The sequence below is a fragment of the Electrophorus electricus genome, chromosome 2, assembly GCF_013358815.1.
Source record: "Electrophorus electricus isolate fEleEle1 chromosome 2, fEleEle1.pri, whole genome shotgun sequence".
Classification (NCBI taxonomy): Eukaryota; Metazoa; Chordata; class Actinopteri; order Gymnotiformes; family Gymnotidae; genus Electrophorus; species Electrophorus electricus.
This window is the reverse complement of record NC_049536.1, coordinates 9,062,369-9,083,715: the sequence shown is the minus strand read 5'-3', so window position 1 is coordinate 9,083,715 and position 21,347 is coordinate 9,062,369. Positions and strand designations below refer to the sequence as shown.

At 42.4% G+C, this 21,347-nt stretch overlaps 1 protein-coding gene across 9 annotated transcripts in view; it reads left to right on the top strand.

Moving 5' to 3' along the window:
- The window catches only part of myo9ab (myosin IXAb), a 77,748-nt gene that overhangs the window by 45,912 nt on the left and 10,489 nt on the right, over positions 1-21,347 (top strand). For 8 of the 9 annotated variants that reach the window (XM_027000978.2, XM_027000979.2, XM_027000974.2 and 5 more), the window contains exons 7-27: positions 704-801; positions 1,142-1,268; positions 3,082-3,171; positions 6,248-6,364; positions 7,293-7,427; positions 10,594-10,715; positions 11,074-11,215; positions 12,044-12,239; positions 12,820-12,927; positions 13,917-13,998; positions 14,170-14,307; positions 14,394-14,433; positions 14,623-14,745; positions 14,976-15,056; positions 15,195-15,305; positions 15,437-15,559; positions 15,877-16,026; positions 17,871-18,181; positions 18,429-19,499; positions 19,793-19,880; positions 20,363-20,569. In XM_027000978.2, coding sequence (XP_026856779.2) covers positions 704-801; positions 1,142-1,268; positions 3,082-3,171; positions 6,248-6,364; positions 7,293-7,427; positions 10,594-10,715; positions 11,074-11,215; positions 12,044-12,239; positions 12,820-12,927; positions 13,917-13,998; positions 14,170-14,307; positions 14,394-14,433; positions 14,623-14,745; positions 14,976-15,056; positions 15,195-15,305; positions 15,437-15,559; positions 15,877-16,026; positions 17,871-18,181; positions 18,429-19,499; positions 19,793-19,880; positions 20,363-20,569 — 3,660 coding nt within the window. The remainder of the gene's footprint in view (positions 1-703; positions 802-1,141; positions 1,269-3,081; positions 3,172-6,247; positions 6,365-7,292; positions 7,428-10,593; positions 10,716-11,073; positions 11,216-12,043; positions 12,240-12,819; positions 12,928-13,916; positions 13,999-14,169; positions 14,308-14,393; positions 14,434-14,622; positions 14,746-14,975; positions 15,057-15,194; positions 15,306-15,436; positions 15,560-15,876; positions 16,027-17,870; positions 18,182-18,428; positions 19,500-19,792; positions 19,881-20,362; positions 20,570-21,347) is intronic. The other variant, XM_027000977.2, reaches the window with a different exon arrangement.

Below are 21,347 nucleotides of genomic sequence, written 5' to 3'. Positions count from 1 at the left end.
AGGAAATGGGAGGGTCTAGATGAGGTGTAAAGAGGTTCCTGGACCTCAGCACAGAGAACTGAAGGTTTTAGCAGGAGCCATGTTATGGAATAATGATACACTAAGCAGTAAAATGAGCACCCATACAACACACACACACAATGAGCACCGATACAACACACACACACACACACAATGAGCACCGATACAAATATACATGCACATACAAACACACATACAAGTACTCACTTGGAAAAGCTGAAACATGTGGCACGACTAAGCTGTCATTAGTGTCAAAAGGAATTCTGGGCTAAGTCTGCAAGATGAACGCACGCACGCGTGCGCGCACACACACACACACACACACACACATTCACCAAAAGGGCTATCCCAAAAACACATAGATCTCACCACAACAGACATCATATTACATATGTAAACCACACAGAAATTGTGATTTATGATAACATATCCATATAAAATTCCAAATAAAATTTCCATATACCATACCTTAATATATTACTGTATGTTTTTGTAAGGAGACTTCATTGATGTTTTCAAACTCTTTGAGAAGCTGAAATCAAGTGGAGGCTATTTGACATACCATAGATATGTTGCAGTTTTTTGTCTTTCTGAGAACCACAAAGCACTGGAATGTTAGACCCTTTGCAGTAAGTGGAAGTTTTGGAAGGCTGTTCTGATGCAGCGTCTTTGACCTTTTTAGGACTGTTTCACCGTGGAAGGAGAGGATTTGAAGCATGACTTTGAGAGACTTCAGCTGGCCATGGAAATGGTGGGCTTCCTGCCAGCCACCCGTAAACAGTAGGCACAACTGACCTCAGCATCTTGCACTGAACACGCACCACACCACGTGGACACACTACCCTGTCAAGGGTTTGGATGTTCAGCTTCAAGTACAATTCATGTAAAAACATTTTCCTTCTAAAAAGGTCAAAACTGAAGCTGTTGCCTAATTACCAGGCCATCCAGAAAGTGCTTCATTTGTTTCTTCTGTAGTTGGATTACTTATAATATTCAGTGAATTAGATGTAGAAAAGAAGATTATTACTTAAGTTTCAGGTGACGGCTCAAGTATGCCAGCGTCCTGCCTCACGCTCTCCATCTTTAGTTACTGAATCATTGCCGCCTGTGTTTCTGGCAGAATCTTCTCTCTGCTCTCTGCCATCCTGCTTCTGGGGAACATCCGCTATAAGAAGAAGACATACAGGGATGACTCCATTGATATCTGTAACCCCGAGGTGCTTCCGACCATATCTGAATTGCTGGAGGTAAGATGTGCCGGGCGAGCTTTGCGTGATCCCTTATTAGGGGTAGATGTGTTTAATACTGTCAAGATATCAGATATTAGCTACAATCCATTATTTAACCTGCTAAATCATCTTTTCTTTCAGAAGTCTTTTTAATTCACAGATTTATGTTGTATGATATGACACTTTTAAAATTAATTACACTACTTGAAATTGGAATATAAATTGGAAAGGAAAGATTTTTAGATATATTCATATTAGACACTACTTCTTAAGAAAGATTAAAAAATAACTGCATATTACCAATAGTAGAGATTTTCATTAATTCTTATGGAAATTAGTAGAATAATATCCAGATTATATGTAGTAGTTTCATCCACTATAATTTGTTCTTCAAAATATATTTTTTAAAATATGTGAAAAGGAACTTTGAACAGACATTATATGTGAGGTCTGGTACAGAATTTGTAGGTTCTAGTCTATAATTATTCTGACCAGGTCCTGGAGAGAATTGTGCTGGAAGAGCATTGTCAGAACACGTAATCGAGCATTAAGACCATGTTGCTTTGGACATTTGTGTTGGAGAAAGTGTGACAAAAGTATAGCTGATCATTCAGATTTTCAGGTCTCACCCTAACATGGACTCATAATGGAAAGAAATCAAAAACACCACTGCTGTAATACTATACCTTTATAATTTTATTATTCTGTGTCTGGGGCACATTCTGGAGGGATAGAAGGAAACAGACAGATATTTAATGAAAAATTATTTTAGCAAAGGCTTGAGACCACTCCACCAACTGTAACGCAGTTGATTGATATTCAGCTTTTTCAGATTAAGTTTACATTTAGCTGACACTTTTATCCAAAGCGACTTACAATTATGACTGAGTACAACTTCAGCAATTGAGGGTTAAGGGTCTTGCTCAGGGACCCAACAGTGGCATCTTGGCAGTGGTGGAGCTTGAGCCAGCCACTTTCCAATTACAAGTCAAGTACCTTAACCAATGAGCTACCACAGCCCAGTTCAAATATTTGCAGATTAAATTAAAAAACTTAAATATTTAATAACAAGTACTATTGCTGTATCTACTTATAATGATGTACACAGACCACACAGCAAATAATGCAGGCCATCTGATAAGGCCACACTAGGTTTCAGGAGTCCTCTGTTCAGTCTTGGCCAACTCACAGGTTCATTTTAGCTGGCAGGCTCAGCTATGCTTACTCAGCTTTTAGTTGAGCTGAACAACTGCTTTATGTTCAGCATGTTATTTCGTGATGCCTTGGGCCCTGGTTTTGGAAGTGATGCTTATACTGAGATTTAACTTAGCAATTTCAGTGAATGATTTGGTTTAGAAAATAGATTTCAATGCCATGGCAAGAAAATGTATGGATTCATTTAACATAATGAAACAGAATGAATATTAATAGACTTTTGAAACATTTACAAAATGGCATATCAGTTTATTTACCACTAAACTGCATTTTGGATGCAGTCTGAATTCTTGCCCTATTCACAGTTCCTACCCATGTGGTAATTATGGCTCGAATGCCTGTCTGTACCTTTTCAGACAAAAAAAAAACTTTATTGGAACCAAGGCAGCACACTGCACTCATCCTAAATGTTTTTGTTCCTAGTAGCCCTGACCCCCTGGCCTGCGGACTGCAGATGTGCACTGGGCCAGTCCCCTACAAGTCTCTGGGTTTGGGGGGTTACAGCTGCAGACTTCTTTCCCAGTCACCTCATCATGAGATGAAGAGACCATAAGTGTGAGCCTACATGGATTAACTCTGGTTATTTTTGTTACTTTTGTCCATCTTTTCTAAACAGGTGAAGGAAGAGGTGCTCTTCGAAGCTTTAACTACACGGAAGACGGTGACCGTGGGAGAGCGACTTATTGTACCTTATAAACTGGCTGAGGTATAAATTGAAATTGCTAGTCTACAATCTCTTGGCCTATCAGCTCCACCCTTTAGAATTTTAACCCCAACAGATTTTTTCTAACATCCATAAAGGCCTAGTATATATACAAAGAACTGTTCTTTACAGAATAGGGTAAGGGACATAACATTTGAATGAGATACTGCTAATCTCACAGGCCCAGGTTTGTAGTGAAATTTGACACTTTGACAGTGTTAGTTTATGCCTGTTGCTGTAGGTTCAAATTCACTGAACCTTTTTCATTATTTTGAAAGTTAGGGAAGCAAAGCTCTTGTATTGGTTTCTTTATATCTTTGTGTCTTCCTGGTATAGCCAAGTCTTCTTCTTTGGTGATCCTGTGGAATAAATGAGAGCAAGATTCAACTAGAGCTTTTAAATTTTATGTCCCTGAACATTCAATGGAAAAAGCAGAAGCAGAAAACTCTAGTAGAACTTCAGCAGAGCACCAGTAAAACTGTAGTAGAACTAAATCTTGGTTTCTCGACTGAAGCATCTGAAAAATTAACCAGATGATTACCAGGTGGAAGTATGTTCATGTCTGAAGTAATCTGTGTTCCTAAAAATGTTGTATCAGTAACTACTGGAGACCTATATGTTACAGGAGAAGAAAGTGCAGACAAAACAGGAGGAAGCAGAGGTGCAGGTCTCCAACTGAAATGTTTAATGGAAGTAACGAAAAGAAACCGAACATAAAAGTGCACTAACTACAAAAGAAGCCATGTAACATAATAATGACCAACAATGGTCCTAAACTAAACAGGGCCTAAACAGAACTATACATAATAACAACCCCAGGTGGTGTGACTACTGATATTTAAGACCCACAACCTGAGGGAGGCGTGGACAAACACAAACAAAACTTGAGACAAACATAAGCACAACATAAACACAAGTCCACGTGTGCTGCCGCATGATGATAGCTGTCGGCAGGGGGGCTGGCACCGTGACAATATACATGAATCAAAGCCTGGTTTTTTTGATGTTGTTGTTGTTTTTTTAATTTATTAACATAACATTTCCTGTTCAAAATCAAGATTCTCTAACTTTTAATTCTCAGTCTCTCTCCCACTGAGTTCATTTACATCGTAGCTATATGAAAGGTCACATGACTAAAATGACTGAAAGGCCCCTTAATGCTCATATACTTCTTTACTGAATTTGTAACATGACAGTATCAATTTGCAATGTAATCATTGAGACAAATTTACATTATTGCCCTAGCCTAGTGACTGAAATATTTTTGAATTATGATTTAAATGTTGTAAACGAGATGTAAAGGGGCGATTTATGTACCACTGTTGGGTGCATGTAGCAGATCTCTTCTTCAGAGATCAGCTGAAAACACAAGAGACACAAATCAGTAATGGAGCAGGAAGTGAAGTGCCTAGTGTAAGTCCTACATGCACCTGAGTCATCTCTCTGCAAGTCTGTAAAGCCAAAACTACACATGTCATTGTGTTGCACCTTATCACAGCCATTACACATACCCAAGCTTCAGGTGTATACGCACGTGCTGAAATGCGCACACACAGCACAGCACACAGTAAAAACATCAGAGTTCTTCAGCTCTCCAGACTTCGATTACCCTGGATGATCTCTTTGCTCTGCTGGGAGACTGCACTGCATGTACGCTCAGTCTGTATCTTTAGTCTTGGACTACTAAACATCCTTTCAGCCAACCTCATGTGCTCAAGTTCTCATTTTAGAGTTCATGTGTTATTTTAGCACTCCTTTGATCCTTTCTAAATGGAGGGTATGCTTTACTTCTGGCATGTGGAGGCTTAGTATGTGTACCTCTTGGTGAGAGAGGTTTTATGTACCCATCAGGTGGTGATTTGTTTATCTGGATGCACTTAAACCTACTGGAATCATATCTGGTGCACATAAAGCTACTGGTATCAAACCCTCCACTGGCCATCACTGTGGCATCGTAACAGCATGCAAGAAGAAATCACTAGTGCTTTACTCACACCTCTTCCCAGTAAACCCACAACTTATTGTTTTAGGCGTTCATCTTGTTGGCTTAGAAAGTGCTAGGATGGCAGTGAAAAGAAGGAAATGGGTCTAAAATCTACCTTCTGAGAGACGAAAAAGTCCATTGCCTCTTGCCACGTTGTATTTGAGTACTTGTGTTGAACGTCACTCTGTGGTCATGCCATTTCCGTGACCGCAGTGAGATGGCGAGGTTAGCTGCTTGACTGAAGCAGGTCTAAAGTATGTAGAGTAGTGGTGATGTGTGAGTTAGTACACAGGAGCTGGAACTTTTTGGGAAATTCAGAGAGGTTTTGTGTTTTTTTTCTTTTCTTTTCATTGTTAAAATAATAGCAAACACACATGAGATTACACCAGGACTATAAAATGTCCCATAAAAGGAAAATGTAAGTTCAATCTGTAAATGAATTAAATTGCTTATTTTATTATTTTCTCTTCTGTTCTTTCATATTTTTATTACCTTTTTTAAAATTTTGATCTTACTTTTCTCCTGCAAAAAACTATGTAGATGTATGCTGCTGATCGCAGTCCAGAAAGGTGTGTCTGTGTGTGTGTCTCTGCGTGTGTCTGTGTGTGAGTGTGAGTGTGTGTGAGTGTGTGTGAGTCTGTGTGAGTCTGTGTGAGTGTGTGTGTGTGTGTGTGTGTGTGTGTGTGAGTGTGTGTGTGTGTGTGAGAGTGTGTGAGTGTGTGCGTGCCTGATGTGACAATACATATTGATGGTGTGTTATCTCACAACTGCATCAATATCCAGCAGCAGAATGTAATGGGATACTAACAGATGCCCTACTCTCTCTCTCTCTCTCTCTCTCTCTCTCTCTCTCTCTCTCTCTCACACACCTTCTTTTATTGTTGCATTTCTGGAGGTAGGGTAGCATATATCTGCATCATGCTATATTAAACACCCTCACACAGATCCAGTCATCATTTGCTCTCTGAGAGGTTTGACAGCAGTTCCTTCATGCGTTACACGTTTTTAATGACTTGACCTTTGATTCATCTTACAGTGCAGTTCACCTTTTTGATTGGACTTGATCTTGTCACATGTGTGGTTGTGTTACTCTAGGCTGGGACAGTAAGAGATTCCATGGCTAAATCTCTTTATGGCGCTCTCTTTGACTGGATAGTCTTCCGCACCAATCATGCTCTTCTCAACAACAAAGACCTAGAAGACTCTGCCAGTGTAAGACCTTCCTGATCACCCTTCTACTTTATCCTTGTGTAATTCCTCTTTATTACCCAGGACAAGCTACAAGCTCTCTTTTACTGTAATGACATGGTCAATAATAATACGAAATATGATGCAAAAAGCCCAGAGTTCTGAGATAGGTTGTTGTAATAAACTAGTCCATCTTGCAGTATAGTAGTGGCCGATGATTAGTCAGGCTTGTGCTAAATGACTGTAATGGATGTATTACTTAGCACTGAATTTGTGTTCTTGTTTGCAATCATGATTTCAGGAGTTTGACGACCAGCTTTTATTTGCAGGCTTCCTCATCATACTTATTTTGTGGATTTCTCTCTGCTTCTCTCGCTTCATTATTCCCTCTTTTGTCTCTCACATGAATAAGGGGGCGGGGGGGGGGGGGGGGGGCTGTGTATTTTGGCATTTGGTGAGTTATGCCCAATGGGCATCCTGTGGATTAGGCCATCTCCCCTCCCCCCAGTCATGGAGGTGTTGGCACTGCCTTTGTGGCATCAAATTCTTGACTTGTGTGTTTAGTGTAGTCTGTCAAGGTTTGCCTAATGCTTTAAGCTTTTTCTTTTGCCATGTCTTTGTTGTACAAAGGAAGGTTGAGAACTGGGCTTGGGAAAGCTGGTATTATACTGTAGTTTCTAAAATAAGCAAATTTTAGATAAATGTCCTGTTTATTTTTTCTTTTTAAATAATTTAAATTTTTTCAAATGAAGTTGGAATAATTAGATGTGAAGACTTTTTCTTTTAAATAATTGTGAAGTAACTAATACATCGTCATGGGCTAATGTGCATGAAATTTAACTGGATCTTATAGACTACAGTAAATTGCTACTATTATTTCTATACAAAGTAATATGTTGTCTTAGAAAATAAAATCCACATTAATATAATTCCAGCTTGTCTCCTCTTTCAGATTCTGTCTATTGGGGTGCTAGATATCTTTGGCTTTGAGGACTATGAGAACAACAGCTTTGAGCAGTTCTGCATTAACTTTGCCAATGAGAGACTACAGCACTACTTCAACCAGCACATCTTCAAACTAGAGCAGGTGTGTATCTCACCCCCCCCCCCCCCCCCTCTCTGTCTCTCTTTCTCTCTTCTCTCTCTCTCTCTCTCTCTTCCACCACATTGCTCTGAACTAGAGCTGATGTCATTGGGAATGTTCTTTCTGAAGCTGGCTGTCCTGCTCCTCGTGATAACCCCGGACTCAGAGGTCCTTCATGTTTCACAGTGAACCTCAGCCAATACGTCAGTGTTGTCACTGCTACTTTTGGACCTCATGCATGATTTTGATTTTTGAAGATTGCACCTCTGGTTCTCAGGAACCAAAGCCTTGGTATTTATTCTTCTTATTGAGATTTTGTTTCTTTTTTTTCTTCGCTTTCCATACTAATACATTTCCATACTGTAACTCTACTTTAGACTACTCAGGCACACCCACCCAGTGGTACTGACTTGATGAGCTTTCATTTCTCAATCACTGTGACACACCAGTGGCATCACGGGGAACCGGAACTTCCTCACAAATCTTTGCACTACAATTCATGAAATCTTGCACATTCTGCATCAGCCACTTTAAATGTGAAGCCACTCCCGATACATTTGGTTCTGCTTAATCTGTGTGTGTTCCCATGGTGAGGTCAGCTGAGTTTCAGTTTTAACTTCTTGCTCAGAACAAATCTTTTATTATTATATTCTCCTACTGTTTCACATATTTGCTCTCATAGTGTATGCAGTTCCTTTGTTAGCCTGGGGAGACTTTGTTAGCATCAGGATTTAAATTAAGTGTTAGCAAGTGAGGAGATGCCCTGAAAGGATGGTAACCAGACACGTGTTCTCTGCTGCCTACAGGATCAAGACCTCATTGAGATATACTGCACACACAAACACTACAGGATAGACCTGGAGTCTATTAAATTCCCACTTCTGTTAGGCTTAAAGGCGATGTTTTATTGTCCCGTTAACTGTAGCATGTGGTTAAAAAGTGAGCGTGTGTGTGTGTGTGTGTGTGTGTGTGTGTGTGTGTGTGTGTGTGTGTGTGTGCATGTGAGAGTGCGTGCATCTCTGTGGTTGCTTAAACTGTCAAAGATCCCTTGCTTTGTTTGCACTGTTGTCATAAGTGATGCCTTTTGCCAGGCATAATTAGCAGCATGTCTCCCACATGCACTGATCCCAGTTCAGCCTCTGATCATATCTGACAAGCAATGAGAAAAGAACAGCATAGATCAATGGTTCCTCAGCTTTTAAATTATTCAGCTTCATGCTGCAAGTTTAAGATGATCCATTTATTATCCATTACTGATAAACTATATTAGTTCACATGTTCACACATTGAAGGAATTAGTTGTAATAGTATAAGGGTGATTGTCTGATGGCGTGACAGTGGAGTGAGACACCGAAACCCATTATGCTGTGGCTACACCAAAATAAACTCTGTTGGTGGTTTACCTCAGAAAAGAGTGCTTTGTCTTCCTGTTTTCATGTTTTTTTGTCTTTAGAAGCACGCACGTCTGTGTATCTGTCCATCTGTGTATCTGCACGCGTTTGGCTGTATTTGTGTCTGATACATGGTGGGCATGGCCTGACGATTCTTTTGTCAGAGATCCACAGTGCAGAGGAATCCATAGGAGTAGTGGGTGGAGGCAGCAGGGTGGAGGCAGCAGGGTGCTCTTTCCTCTGCCTCTCTTTCTCGTTTGCTTTATTTTCTGTTTATTGAGGCATGAGAAGCATATCAGAGCTCACTGCATGTCTTCTTTAACAAAGCTCTTGACCTTTTTCTTTCTTTCTGCATTAATCAATTCTAAATATTCAGAGAAAAATACTGCAGTCTGAGAAAAAAGACAATAAATTTAACCCCCCCCCCCCCAATTAACATTGTACAGTCATTTCTTTCTATATATATTCCCACTATAAAATCTGTTCTCGGTTCCTGATAAATATTGAATTTATTTATTCCAGTGCTGCTTATCTTATATTTCCAAAGAAATCCATTATCCATTGTGTAGATCTCTTACCTCTTTCTAGTCATCTTTAGTCTTTCTGGCTGTAACCATTTTCTGGTCAGTGCCTTTTTACTAGCTACTAAAAGCACAGCCATTAAGTATTGCCTCTCTAACTCACACACACACACACACACACACACACACACACTTTTATCTAAAGCCCATGTGTACGCTAAGCAGCTGCCAGAACAAATTCCCAGTGCTCCCTGCCGCAGGCTGTGGGGCCTAGCTCAGTATTGACGCCCCCACTGTTGACCACTCCTTCATCTGGCCTCTTCTCCATGCACTACTGCAGCGCACCAGCAGCAGACTGACGTGCTGACAGCCGCAGTCCGAAGCCGAGAGCCCCGCCCACCTCCTGCTCTGAAGAGTGCACAGGGGTCACTCACGCTGTTTGCAAACGCGAACAGAGACTACACTGTTCCCTGGCTAACACCTCTTAGCTGTTAGAGAGTGCGGTGTGCATCGCTGTTCATCGCTGTTCATGCTGTTAGTGGGAACCATCATGGAGATCGAGCTGCTGGAGTGTGAGGGGGGTCATCCACAAAGCCTCCCAACAGACTCCACTCCGCTCCACTCACCCACACAAGTACAGGGCCCGTGTGGTTAGTGCCTGGTCTACCTTGCCCCACCAGCGGTTCCTTGTCCAAAAAGGCTTTTGCCCCCCACTGCTGGACAGGATGATAGGATGAAAGGACAGGATGATAGGATGATGGAGCAGGAGGATATAATGAAAGGAGAAGATGATAGGATGATAAGACAGGATGATGAGATGAAAGAACAGGATGACAGGACAGGATGAGAGGATGATAGGACAGGATTATAAAATGAAAGAACAGGATTATAAGACAGGCTGATAGGCTGATAGGCTAGGAAGATAAGGTAATAGAACTGGAAGATAGGATGGTAGAACAGGAAGATTGAATGACAAGACATGATGATAGGGTGAAAGGACAGGATGATGGGGTGATAGGACACCCACTTGGTGGCAGTAGCTCAGATAACCTGAAATGTTGCCGTGTTGATAATGATGTCATTTTTAGGAGGGAACCAAGGCAACAAGAAAATCAGCATAGCACATAATATGTCCTTAGACTGGGGCCTAGAGGCTGACTCTGCTAACGTGAGCTTTCAGGACAGAGGCTTGAGTAACATGAGTCACATAATTAACTTTCTTCATATGAGTAACTGTGTGCTGATATCTGTGTGTAGGAGGAGTACCGTGCAGAGGGCATCAGCTGGCACATGATCGACTACATCGACAACACAAGCTGCATCAACCTTATCAGCAAGAAACCCACAGCACTACTCCACCTACTGGACGAGGAATGCAAGTGCGTGAGCCCAATGTGCACTTAGAGCTACTTAAAACTCTGTGTTTGAGCCATCTAAAAGCATCATGTTTAAAGCGACCATCGCTAATGGGCCATCAGATTACATTCACTGATGGAAACAGGGTAATTGGTGGTTATCCATTTCATCTCAGCCCCGCAGGTGTGTTGTCCTTGAGCACACCATGACGAATCAGCAGAAGCAAGAGAGAATTTAAGGCCATTCTCACACATATGCCAAAATCAGTTTACTATTCCCTAAGATTTCAGCCTGATCCCAGATCAGCAGTCCGACTGCGAAATGCAGGTAATTAGAACACCAGCAGTATGTTTTCTGATGCTTTATTCTCCACCTCTGCAGCTTCCCCCAGGCGACTAACCAGACACTGCTGGATAAGTTTAAGAGGCAGCATGAAGGAAACAGCTACATCGAGTTTCCCACAGTCATGGAGCCCGCCTTCATTATACGGCACTATGCTGGCAAAGTCAAGTACAGCGTCAAAGTGAGTGCCAGCTCATCCAGGATGGGCCTGCCTACTGCAGTCTTAACTCTAATTAATGTTACCTGGAATTGGCTTAGTGGGACTGTATGATTCAGCCACTGAAGGCCTGTGTGTGTATGTGTGTGTGTGTGTGTGGGGTGGGGTCGACGTGTGTTTGTGTATGTGGGTGTGTGGGTAAGAGAAAGGAAACGGAAACATACCCACATGTGCATACCTTATCCACTGACCTAATTCTGTTTTCTAATCTCATTGGTTGGATTTCTCACTAGCTGTGATATTATCTGAAGCACATGTTTGGCAGGGCAGTATAATTCATGGAGCAACCCCCTCTAGCAACTCCTACTGTATGTCTGCATATCACACACACATGCACACACATACGCATGCACTCACACACGCGCACACACACAGCACAAAAGTTCTCCTACTGTGACTGATGTTTGTATGGTGGCACTATTTCATATTGTTTGGTTGGTTTGTCATTGCTGGGGAGTTTTATGCCAGATGTGTCATAAACAACCACAAACAATATTAGACATATTTTATTTGAACTCAGATGCTATATTAAAGGCAATGAAGAGAATGAGGCTTAAATCCCTGCTCTTCATCCAGTGCAGCTTTTTCTCAGAAGAATGTGCATTAGTGCTTGTGTGTATGAGTGCGTGCATGTGTATATGCATACATGTACATATGGGTACATATGTATTAGTGTTGCATTGCATCAGTGATGTATACATTTTCATTCATTCTTAGCAGCCACTCTCAGGTTCAGAGGACCGTGGGCCTAATCTCTGGATCTCCTTTCCCTCTCTCTGTCCTGGTGTGCAGGACTTCAGAGAGAAGAACACAGACCACATGCGTGCCGACATCGTGGCACTGCTGAAGAGCAGTCGCAGCGGGTTCATCTGTAGCCTGATGGCACTGGACCCTGTGGCTTCCTTCCGCTGGGCCGTGGTGCGGGCCTACTTCCGAGCAGTGGTGGCCTTCAGATTGGCGGGCAAGCAATTTGGCGAGAAGAAGGGAGGTGTGTGCATGTAGGCCCTGACAAACACACACACACAGAGGCATACATATACACACATGCATACACGCACACACAAACACACAAAGCACACATACGCATGCACAAACATATGCACACACATATGCACAAAAAGCACACAAAGCACACATACAAAGCACACAAGAACTCCTGTTTTGCCAGTGCTTTGCTTGTTCCTGTAATGTTTACTTCCTGGTGCTAAGTGGCAAAAATAGCGTATCTTCTACAAGAGCTATTTTTGCCAAGTAACTGTTTTTTATTTCCTAATGCACTTTACAATTAAGTGAGCTTCTCAGAATAACACTGCTACTCCATTATTCATGGCCACAGAGATTGTGTAGACATTCTAAACTGCTTAAATGTGAAAAGCAAAGAAATATATTGTTATTTTTTCACTCTCATTCATTCATCCTTTTTCTTTGTCATATTCATTACAAAATTTGTTCTTTTATAGCTTTTGGTTTGTTTATATGGATCTACAGCAAGTTGTGACTGACATATGAATTTGAGGTTATTGATGACTGTCTCATTTTCTCCCTCTTCCTCCCTCAATTCTTTTTAGATTCTGACTCAGCAGTGCAGCGTACAGTTATTAAAAGTGTTGACAGCTTCAGTTTCCTGCATCACCCGGTGCACCAGAGGAGCCTTGAGATCCTTCAGAGATGCAAAGGTGACAAAAACAGTATGAATCCCGATTATGAATCCCTCAATCCTATAATTTTCTTCATTTGCAGAAGTTGATACCTCAGTGGAAAGTGAGAGGAATGGAGTATGTAATTTGGGGTCTAAGATACCGTAAAACTACAACTCTCATAATCTTCTATGATCTTTTTGAGATGGGAAAACCCCACTAGTAGGACCAAAGAAGAAACTGCACAATATGAGAAAAGTATTGTTCTGTTGATTATTTGGGTTAACTATAGTTAATAATCAATTGATTTGGTTAACTATCCAAAACTATACCAAAACGTGGTAAATTAATTATGAAATCTTTTGACTTGGGGAAAGCCTCATTATCAGTTGAGCTTCTTATTATGCACTGTTATGCTCTGAAGGGCATTAACTGTGATGCTGTTTCCTGCAGATGTTACATTAAGCATTATGAACCATGTCTGACTGAACCACCTCTTTTATTTTCATCGTTTTCTTTCCTGTGTGTTGTTCAGTTCCAGCTGTGGAGAGTTTCAGCTGTCAGTATCATGCTAACCAAACCAAGCCAGTTAGTGCGGTATCTGTCATTCATCAGCTCCTAGGCCTGCAGGAACACAGTGTTAGGAGGGAACCACTTCACTGCAGCCTATCTATCGCTGCATCTACGCAGGAATTTCTCACAGGAAATGACTTCCATGTCACACGACAGTGGACACAATACAGAACCCCCCGCCGAAACATGGCGGTCATGCACTGTCTGGGGCTGTTTCCTCCAGACGGGAGGCCTAGGCAGTGTGTATGGAGTTCAGATTCACTCTTGTTTGCGTATTTTAGTTTTCTGGCCACAAGTACGGCTGGCTACACAAGTGAAACTGAGCTGAGTTGAATGTACTTTGTTGTATGTTTGTTGTATGTAGCAGGCTCTAGGCAGCTTTTGTGGGAAGGCAGAGTTGTAATTGTGGGGGAGGGCTTTTAATGTGCTCTGAATGAATGGCTCTTCTCAAACAGACTCCTGCATTGCACGGAAGAATCCACGAAGCCCTCTCTCGAACCTGCAGGGCACCAACGCCATCAACGAGAAGTCAACCAGGTACGGCAGCCCAAAGGAGTCATCTGATAGGCTCTTCATATTATAAATCTCATGCAGTGCACCGTGTTACTGCTAAAGAGCGTGTTGTAGCATACTGTGTAAAAAAAAAAAAAAAAAAAAGAATCCTCAGGTATTCCTCCCTCAATCTCTGCCGCTCCCCACATCTCTCAGACATGGCTTCTCCAGCTGTAACGGCCGCAGCTCGAGGCCGGGCCATCTGATGTCCGCCAGCTCCTCCCATGAGGATGAAGGCATCTTTGTCAATGCCATGAGCAGCAAGCTTCTGGAAAGAGCGCAGGGGATTCTCATGTGAGTCATCATCAGGCCCTGTACTGGGTGGGGACACTCGTGGAGTTTTCCAGTGATCAGTGTCAAGCTTCTGCTCCTCTTCACAGGCGGAACAAGAACTACAAGGCCAAACTTTGCCTTCCAAAGGTATGGCTCTGAACACCTGCACATTTCCTCCAGTGCAGCCAGTTCATCACAGCTACTGAATGAGTTGACTGTAAACTAAGACTAACCCTTGCCGTATATAAGAGGATTTGTTGGGGGTGGTTGCTGGTATGCCAGTGTGCCAGTGAATGGCTTGCTTGGTTTATGCGTTAGCATTCATTCTGTTTGCAGCATCTGTTGGATGTGAAGTCGCTGAAGCACCTGAGCAGCCTGACACTTCATGACCGCATCACCAAGTCTCTGCTTCACCTGCACAAGAAGAAGAAGCCCCCTAGCATCAGTGCACAGTTTCAGGTCAGGCTGCAAACATCACACTCACCCCCCTCTCCACAGCCATGTTCAGGAGGATGTGGAGTGAAGAAGACTGACCCTGGCTCACCAAACCCTCGTATCTGCGAGTTTTAAACGGGAAGTCTCCCAGAAACTGTAAAATTGTAGAACTGCAGAGCCTTGGTCTGTGCAGTGTGGCTGACAAAAGAAGGAAGTCTCCGAGTAAGTGTTGCTCATTTTTCTGTGTCTTGCAGGTCTCCCTCAACAAACTAATGGAGACCCTCGGGCAGTCAGAGCCCTACTTTGTGAAGTGCATTCGCTCAAACGCAGAGAAGGTACTGCCTTTGGGCTCCCTGCTGTCAAAGGCTACATGTTGTTTAATGGTGTAATGAAAGTGGTGAGGACCTAGTATTCCCATAGCGCTCTCTCTCTCTCTCTCTCTCTCTCTCTCTCTCTCCCACTGTCTTCCGCAGCTTCCACTCCGCTTTAATGATGCCTTGGTCCTGAGGCAACTGAGGTATACGGGGATGCTAGAAACAGTGAGAATTCGCCAATCTGGATACAGCATCAAATACACCTTTCAGGTACAAGACACCCACATGCGCACACACACACAACTAACTCATGGGCCATTGCCGTCTCAACTAGATTGTTGAGGAAATGACCTGGTGAATGGCAGTGCCAGGCTGAGTTCATTGTTTCATTGCCTCTGCAGGACTTTGCTCACCATTTCCATGTGTTGCTGCCAGATGGCACGAGTGCCAGTCAGGCTGGCATTCGAGAGTTCCTGCAGAGAGTCGACCTTGACCCAGATGGGTATCAAGTTGGCAAAACCATGGTACCATCTTTGTTACGTTTTTCCCCTCCTATCTGTCAGTGTGAGTTACATTCAGAGCAGTTTATTGTTCACAATTTAGAGTGTGCTACTTTTAAGCTATGTTTTTGAAATGCTGTTATTCAGGGATTTGGAAGGATTTAAAATGCCTTAAAAATACTTAAAACATAACAGGAGAGCCAGAAAAACATTACATATTTTTGAAAAGTTATAGAGGTTGACATAAGTGCCTTTTGAGGAGACTAAGCTGAAACTGTGCCTCATCTGCCTTTTGTCCTCATAGAGAGAGTAATGCTGGAAGTTTCTCGCTCTCCTCTCAGGTGTTTCTGCGGGAAGCTCAGAGACAGAGGCTGCAGGACCAGCTTCACCAGGAGGTGCTGAGGAGGATCGTAGCTCTGCAGAGGAGGTTCAGAGCTCTGCTGGAGAGGCGTCTCTTTATCAACCAGAGGCAAGCTGCCCAGGTCATACAGGTAGGAAGGAGTCCTTCTGTCCCAGCCCATACGGGTTATTTCGCAGCATGATGGCGTTTGCTTGTTCCCATGAATCTTGACCTGCAGGCTTTAGAATGAAGGTTGCCTGTTGGCTGAAAGCCTTCCTGCACCAGACGAGGTCATGTTGTTGCAGGAAAGGGCCGTGCTGACCCAGATTGGTCCAGACAGTGCTTTTAGATAGACACAACATAAACAAGCAAAATCAGTCTGCTCAGTCCGCAGGTCAGTAATGAAGAGGTTGACTTTGTGAAAACCCATCAAACCGTGATGACTTCGGCAACTTAGGAAGCTCTCTCCATTGGTTAAAAACTTCCATCTATGTGTGTACATGTAGAAATTAGTTAAAAAATTAATTGTTGTTCCGTTTGGTAAAGAAATCACACCGCACCGGCTTTATTCTCATAGACAGAGTAATGCTGGAAGACTCTCGCTCTCCTCTCAGGTGTGTCTGCGTGGATTCCCTCCAGCTGGATTTGTATCCGTTGCATTGAGATCTAGTAAATGATTCAGAAAATGATTCAGAAGCACACAAAGGACCTCAAATGTGTTTTTGAAGTGCTACTAACATTTCCTAAATGACATGTTGATTTAGTCAGGCTTATCTAGTTTTCTCAGTTCTCAGTATAGCCATCTCGAGTGCTGCTACAAGCAACATAAAGTGTTAAGTCTCTGCAGTGCAGAAATCCGTTGTAAAGGTGCTGCATTTCATTAAGCCCTCATTGTCCAGTGTGGTGATACTTACTTGACTTAAAACCATTTCCTGATGAGTAGTCCAATATGTTCCAGCCTATCTTTCTAAATGCTCAGTGGCTTCCTCAGGCTGCCTTTTATAATATAGTCATAAGTATGCACCAAGCCTTGCCTAACATTATATAAAGGTTCTTATAATGTTATATGTCTTTGATAAGAGTCCTCAGTTTGTTGCGGTTAAATATTCTATTTGCAATGTTATTTGAAGGTTCTTTTTAATATCAGAGATTTTTTTTTTTTAAATAAAACTGATCATTATGTTTAAATGTTCTTTTCTAGAACATGTAACTTTTAATGTTCTTTCTAATAAGAGTTCTGTGATGTGTTATGTTCAAAAAACTGGTCACCATCAGCAATCCCAGAACATTTGACCTGTAATGGTCTGAGAATGTTATGCTTTCTGAGGTCTTTTGTTTGTTTGTATAATGTAAAAGAAAACTTATTAAATAAAAATAAATAAAATAAAGTTATTAGCTGAGGTATGGCTGCCAGGAAGGTTAGCTCACTTGTCTTCCTAGAGGACATGACTGCTGACAGCATCAGCAGAATGAATTCTGATGTGTACAGAAATATTTTAACTGTTCAGATCCAACAAAATGCCTTGACGCAGTGGGTGGTGCATCACCTTGCAGCAAAATGAAGACTCTAAGTCACAAACACATTCCACTTACTGAAGACAATATTGATTAATCCTACCTAAAGCAAATATTCCCCCAAACAAGCAAAAGCTAATAATAGTCACACTATAGACCTGGTACAGCATCATCGGGGAGGATGCCCAGTATTGGCTAATGTCTGGCAAATATTAGACACTTATTGATTAAAAAAGGGTTTTTACTAACTACTAATCAGGTTATGATCATTTAAACTAATCCTAATAGGCCATAATGCCTATATAATGATACAGTAATTTTTAATGCCTTTGAATTATTGCAAACATTCTTTAATCTCAAAGCCAATATTGCTTTTTTACAAATCTAATGTGTCAGAGTACAGAACCCAGATACTAATACTATTTTTAGTATCTCTGCTGATCTCTAAGTGTCTCTCTCTGTTTCCCCTCCTTTACGCAGCACTGGTGGCGTAAGTGCATGCTGTCCCAGTGTGGCGAGAACGCCGATGTTCAGGAGCTCCAGCATGTGGCGGCCGTATGTCTGCAGACAGCCTGGCGGGGCTACAGGGAGCGGAGGCTCTATGTGCTGCAGAAGGATGCGGTGCTGCTGCTCCAGAGAGGCTGGAGGCGGTGTGCAGCACGCAGGCAGACAGCTACAGCACTTATCCAGGCTGCCTGGAGAGCTCATAGGCAGAGGCAGAGGTATCTTCGTCTGCGCAGAGACGTTGTAATGATTCAGGCTGCCTGCAGGGGGCACCAGGCTAGGAAGAGGTAACACTACTCAGAGCTTTCTTTTGTATTGCTAATGTACTGTCATGCCACAAATGGCATAATGATTCACTTGAATTTACTGGTAAAAATCTTTTTGAGTATGTTTTTTCACAGTAGATGTTGATTTCTAGGTCTTTAGTAGTAGTGCCTTAAAATAGCATTTACTTGTTTATGGTGCATTTCCAGTCATTATTATTTGCCCTTCATCACTTTATTGCTGTCCTTATCACTTCTTTGCTCTTCTCAGATGTAGGCGCCTGAGAGAGGAGTGGAAGGGAGCTAGAGAAGACAGCGAGCAGCAGAACAGTGCAAGAGAAAGTTCACACAACCTCCAAACCCTTACGGAATCCAAGCAGAGCTCACAGGAAGAGCAGAGAGTGGCGATGGAGACCCTGCCATCAGAACCTTCCAGAACCCTGGATGACAGTACGCTCAAGAGCCGAGCCAAGCGTGAGAGCAGGAGGAAGAGAGAGCTGGAGCAGGCTACCTTTAGCCTGGAACTGCTAAAGGTCCGGTCCAGTAGTGCTCCTGCTTCCGACCGACCCCTTTCCTCCAATGAAAATGCACCACCTTCGGAGGCCACTCCCCTGCAGTCCTCTGCTCAGAGCTCCATAGATAGCCATGGAAGCTTTGAACTCTTTAATGTGGATGACGCAGAGCCGGACACAGCTGACCTTCATCAATATCATCATATGTCCTCTACAAATCAGCCCTTATCAGTGAATGGAAATAAAAGTGACATAAAAATGATGACTGAAACAGAAAGAACACAAACAGAAGTATCCAGTCCAACTGAGCCAAGTAAAAACCCCACAAATGCTCTGTTTTATATATCAGATGAAAGCAATAGTCCCGTTCACCAGAAGCCACACATACTGTCTGAATCCAAGCCCACCCGAGAGAGAAAGGAGTCTGTAGTAGTCCTCATAAGCATGCAGAAAGAGAGCCCTGTAGACCAGAGCAGCCTTGAAGCCCTGGAGAAGTTAGAGCAAGAGGCTGAGTGGAGGCCAGCCTCTGACCAGCATGACAGCAATTGGTCAGGCATACGACTTCCACAAGCCCCCCTAAATCATGAAACCATCCAGCCATCTCAGCCACCACTGGATCCATGGCTCAGCCAAGGACTTTCATCTGGTGCGACCACACCAAAGGCAGGAAGTCCAGCACAGGAAGTGACCTCTGAATCCAGGAAGGAGGAGGGCATAGGCAAAATGCCAGCTCAGAAGAAGGCTGTTACTCACAGTATCAGTATCAGTATGAAGGAGAAAACTTCTAGTCTAGCATTCTCTCCAAAACACAGCAGACTGACCTTCTCCAAGTGAGTGTTCTGCCTCACACAAATGGTTTCCAAAAGAATGACATTATTATAGGCCACTTCTAAAACTGCAACACAACCCAAAATAGCTATTACTTTGTAAGAATAAACAGGTAAAAATGCATTGTTACTTAATTACAAATGGGAAACTATTACGAACCTAACTTAATAATTTGCTGAGGTTTTGTTTTTGTTTTTGTTTTTTTGCTAATCATACACAACTGGATAAAGAAAAACATTTTTTTGAGGTGAGGTGTTTTAATTAACTGAGAGGAGATCTGTTGTTCATCACTCAGGTCTGATAAAGACCTGGTGAATCAGGAACGCTCCATGGCTTTGCAGAGGGAGAGGACATTAGGTTTCAGATCGTTAAAGACCAAAGAGGTAAAGACAAAACCTGTCCTACATGCATACAGTTCTCGTTGTTTTAAAGTAAAATGTAATCATGATCCATTTTACTGACAAGATTTGAGTGTCACATATATTATCTATAATTGTATAATTTATCTGTTCAACATTCATGACTTCTGTGTCCAAATGCTATTAGATAAAATCTATACTGCTCTGTATACATTATGTGATGTTTTGAGCAAATCTACATTACTAGGAAATACCATGTAAATTAAGGGTTTAGATTAAAGGGAGAGCTTCTGGGAAATATATAAAATGATGCTTAGAACATTGGCCTGACATACATTATGTGTGGAGCTGAACAGGTATTACTTGCATATTGCATTCCAGCACTTTATTTTGACAGAATACTGACATCATGTCTTTTCACATATTTGGTCTCATAACAGCTGGACAGATTTTCCCCCTAATGTGTTGGTTGGGTTTTGTTGTAATGAATCGATTGAAATGGTCAGGTGGCCAGGGATGGCTGCCCAAAGAAGGCCCGCATGGCTCGGACTCGCTCTGACTTCCTGACCCGCGCCTGTAGCACCGAGGCCGATTCTGATGATGAGGACGATGAAGATTATGAATACACACCTGTACTCTGTCACACGCTGCCCCTCCCTGAGCCCACAGGCCCAGCCAGCACTGAGCAGGCTTTCCACAGTGACTCGGAGATGGTAAACTGGCCTCAGCAGCGATCCCCATCTCCCTTCTAACCTGCCCCAGTGCGGGTATCATCTTTGGCACTGGCTTTACCAGTTGGGTGCTAAGCCTGGATGTGTGGTTGCCACGGAAAGAGGCCTTGCTATTAACTCAACATTCCCCTACAAATTTAAGCATCATATTGTTTAAAACCTGGAAGGGATAATGAAAGGAGCATGACTGGCCAGAGCCATCTGCAATGGTAGCACCATCCATTCATGCAATCATTGTTCAATTCCTGGCCTTGTTGACAATGATCTTCAAGAGTTGATATGAATATAACCACACCTCACCAGCAGTGTTTTAAAACAGGGTGGTTGTGTTTGTTGGGGAATATTGGTTTTGTGTAAAGGCACCCCACTTTCCTAACCTCCTCCAGGTTTCTCCACCTGCTCTCGTTGCTGCCTCTATACAGGGTGTTTCTGATCTTTTAACCTGGAGAATCTACTTTAACACCAAACCTTCACTGGATAACCACCTGTGACTTGCCTTGTTTTTAGATGAAGAAGAGCCTCTTCTGAGAAGATCTAACCCTCTTTCTTTTTTCTATGTTCTGAGTAGTTACATTTTTTTTGGGGGGGGGGATTGATAACCCGCATGGACTAGTTATTAGTTAAATTCCAAAAGACTAAACCGCTCTCCCTCTGTCTTACACTCACATGTTCATATCTCTGTCTACTCACTCTCACATACATAATCACATGGGCTACTTCTTATTCTTCTTATTGTGTCAAATATAAAGTTTTACAGAAA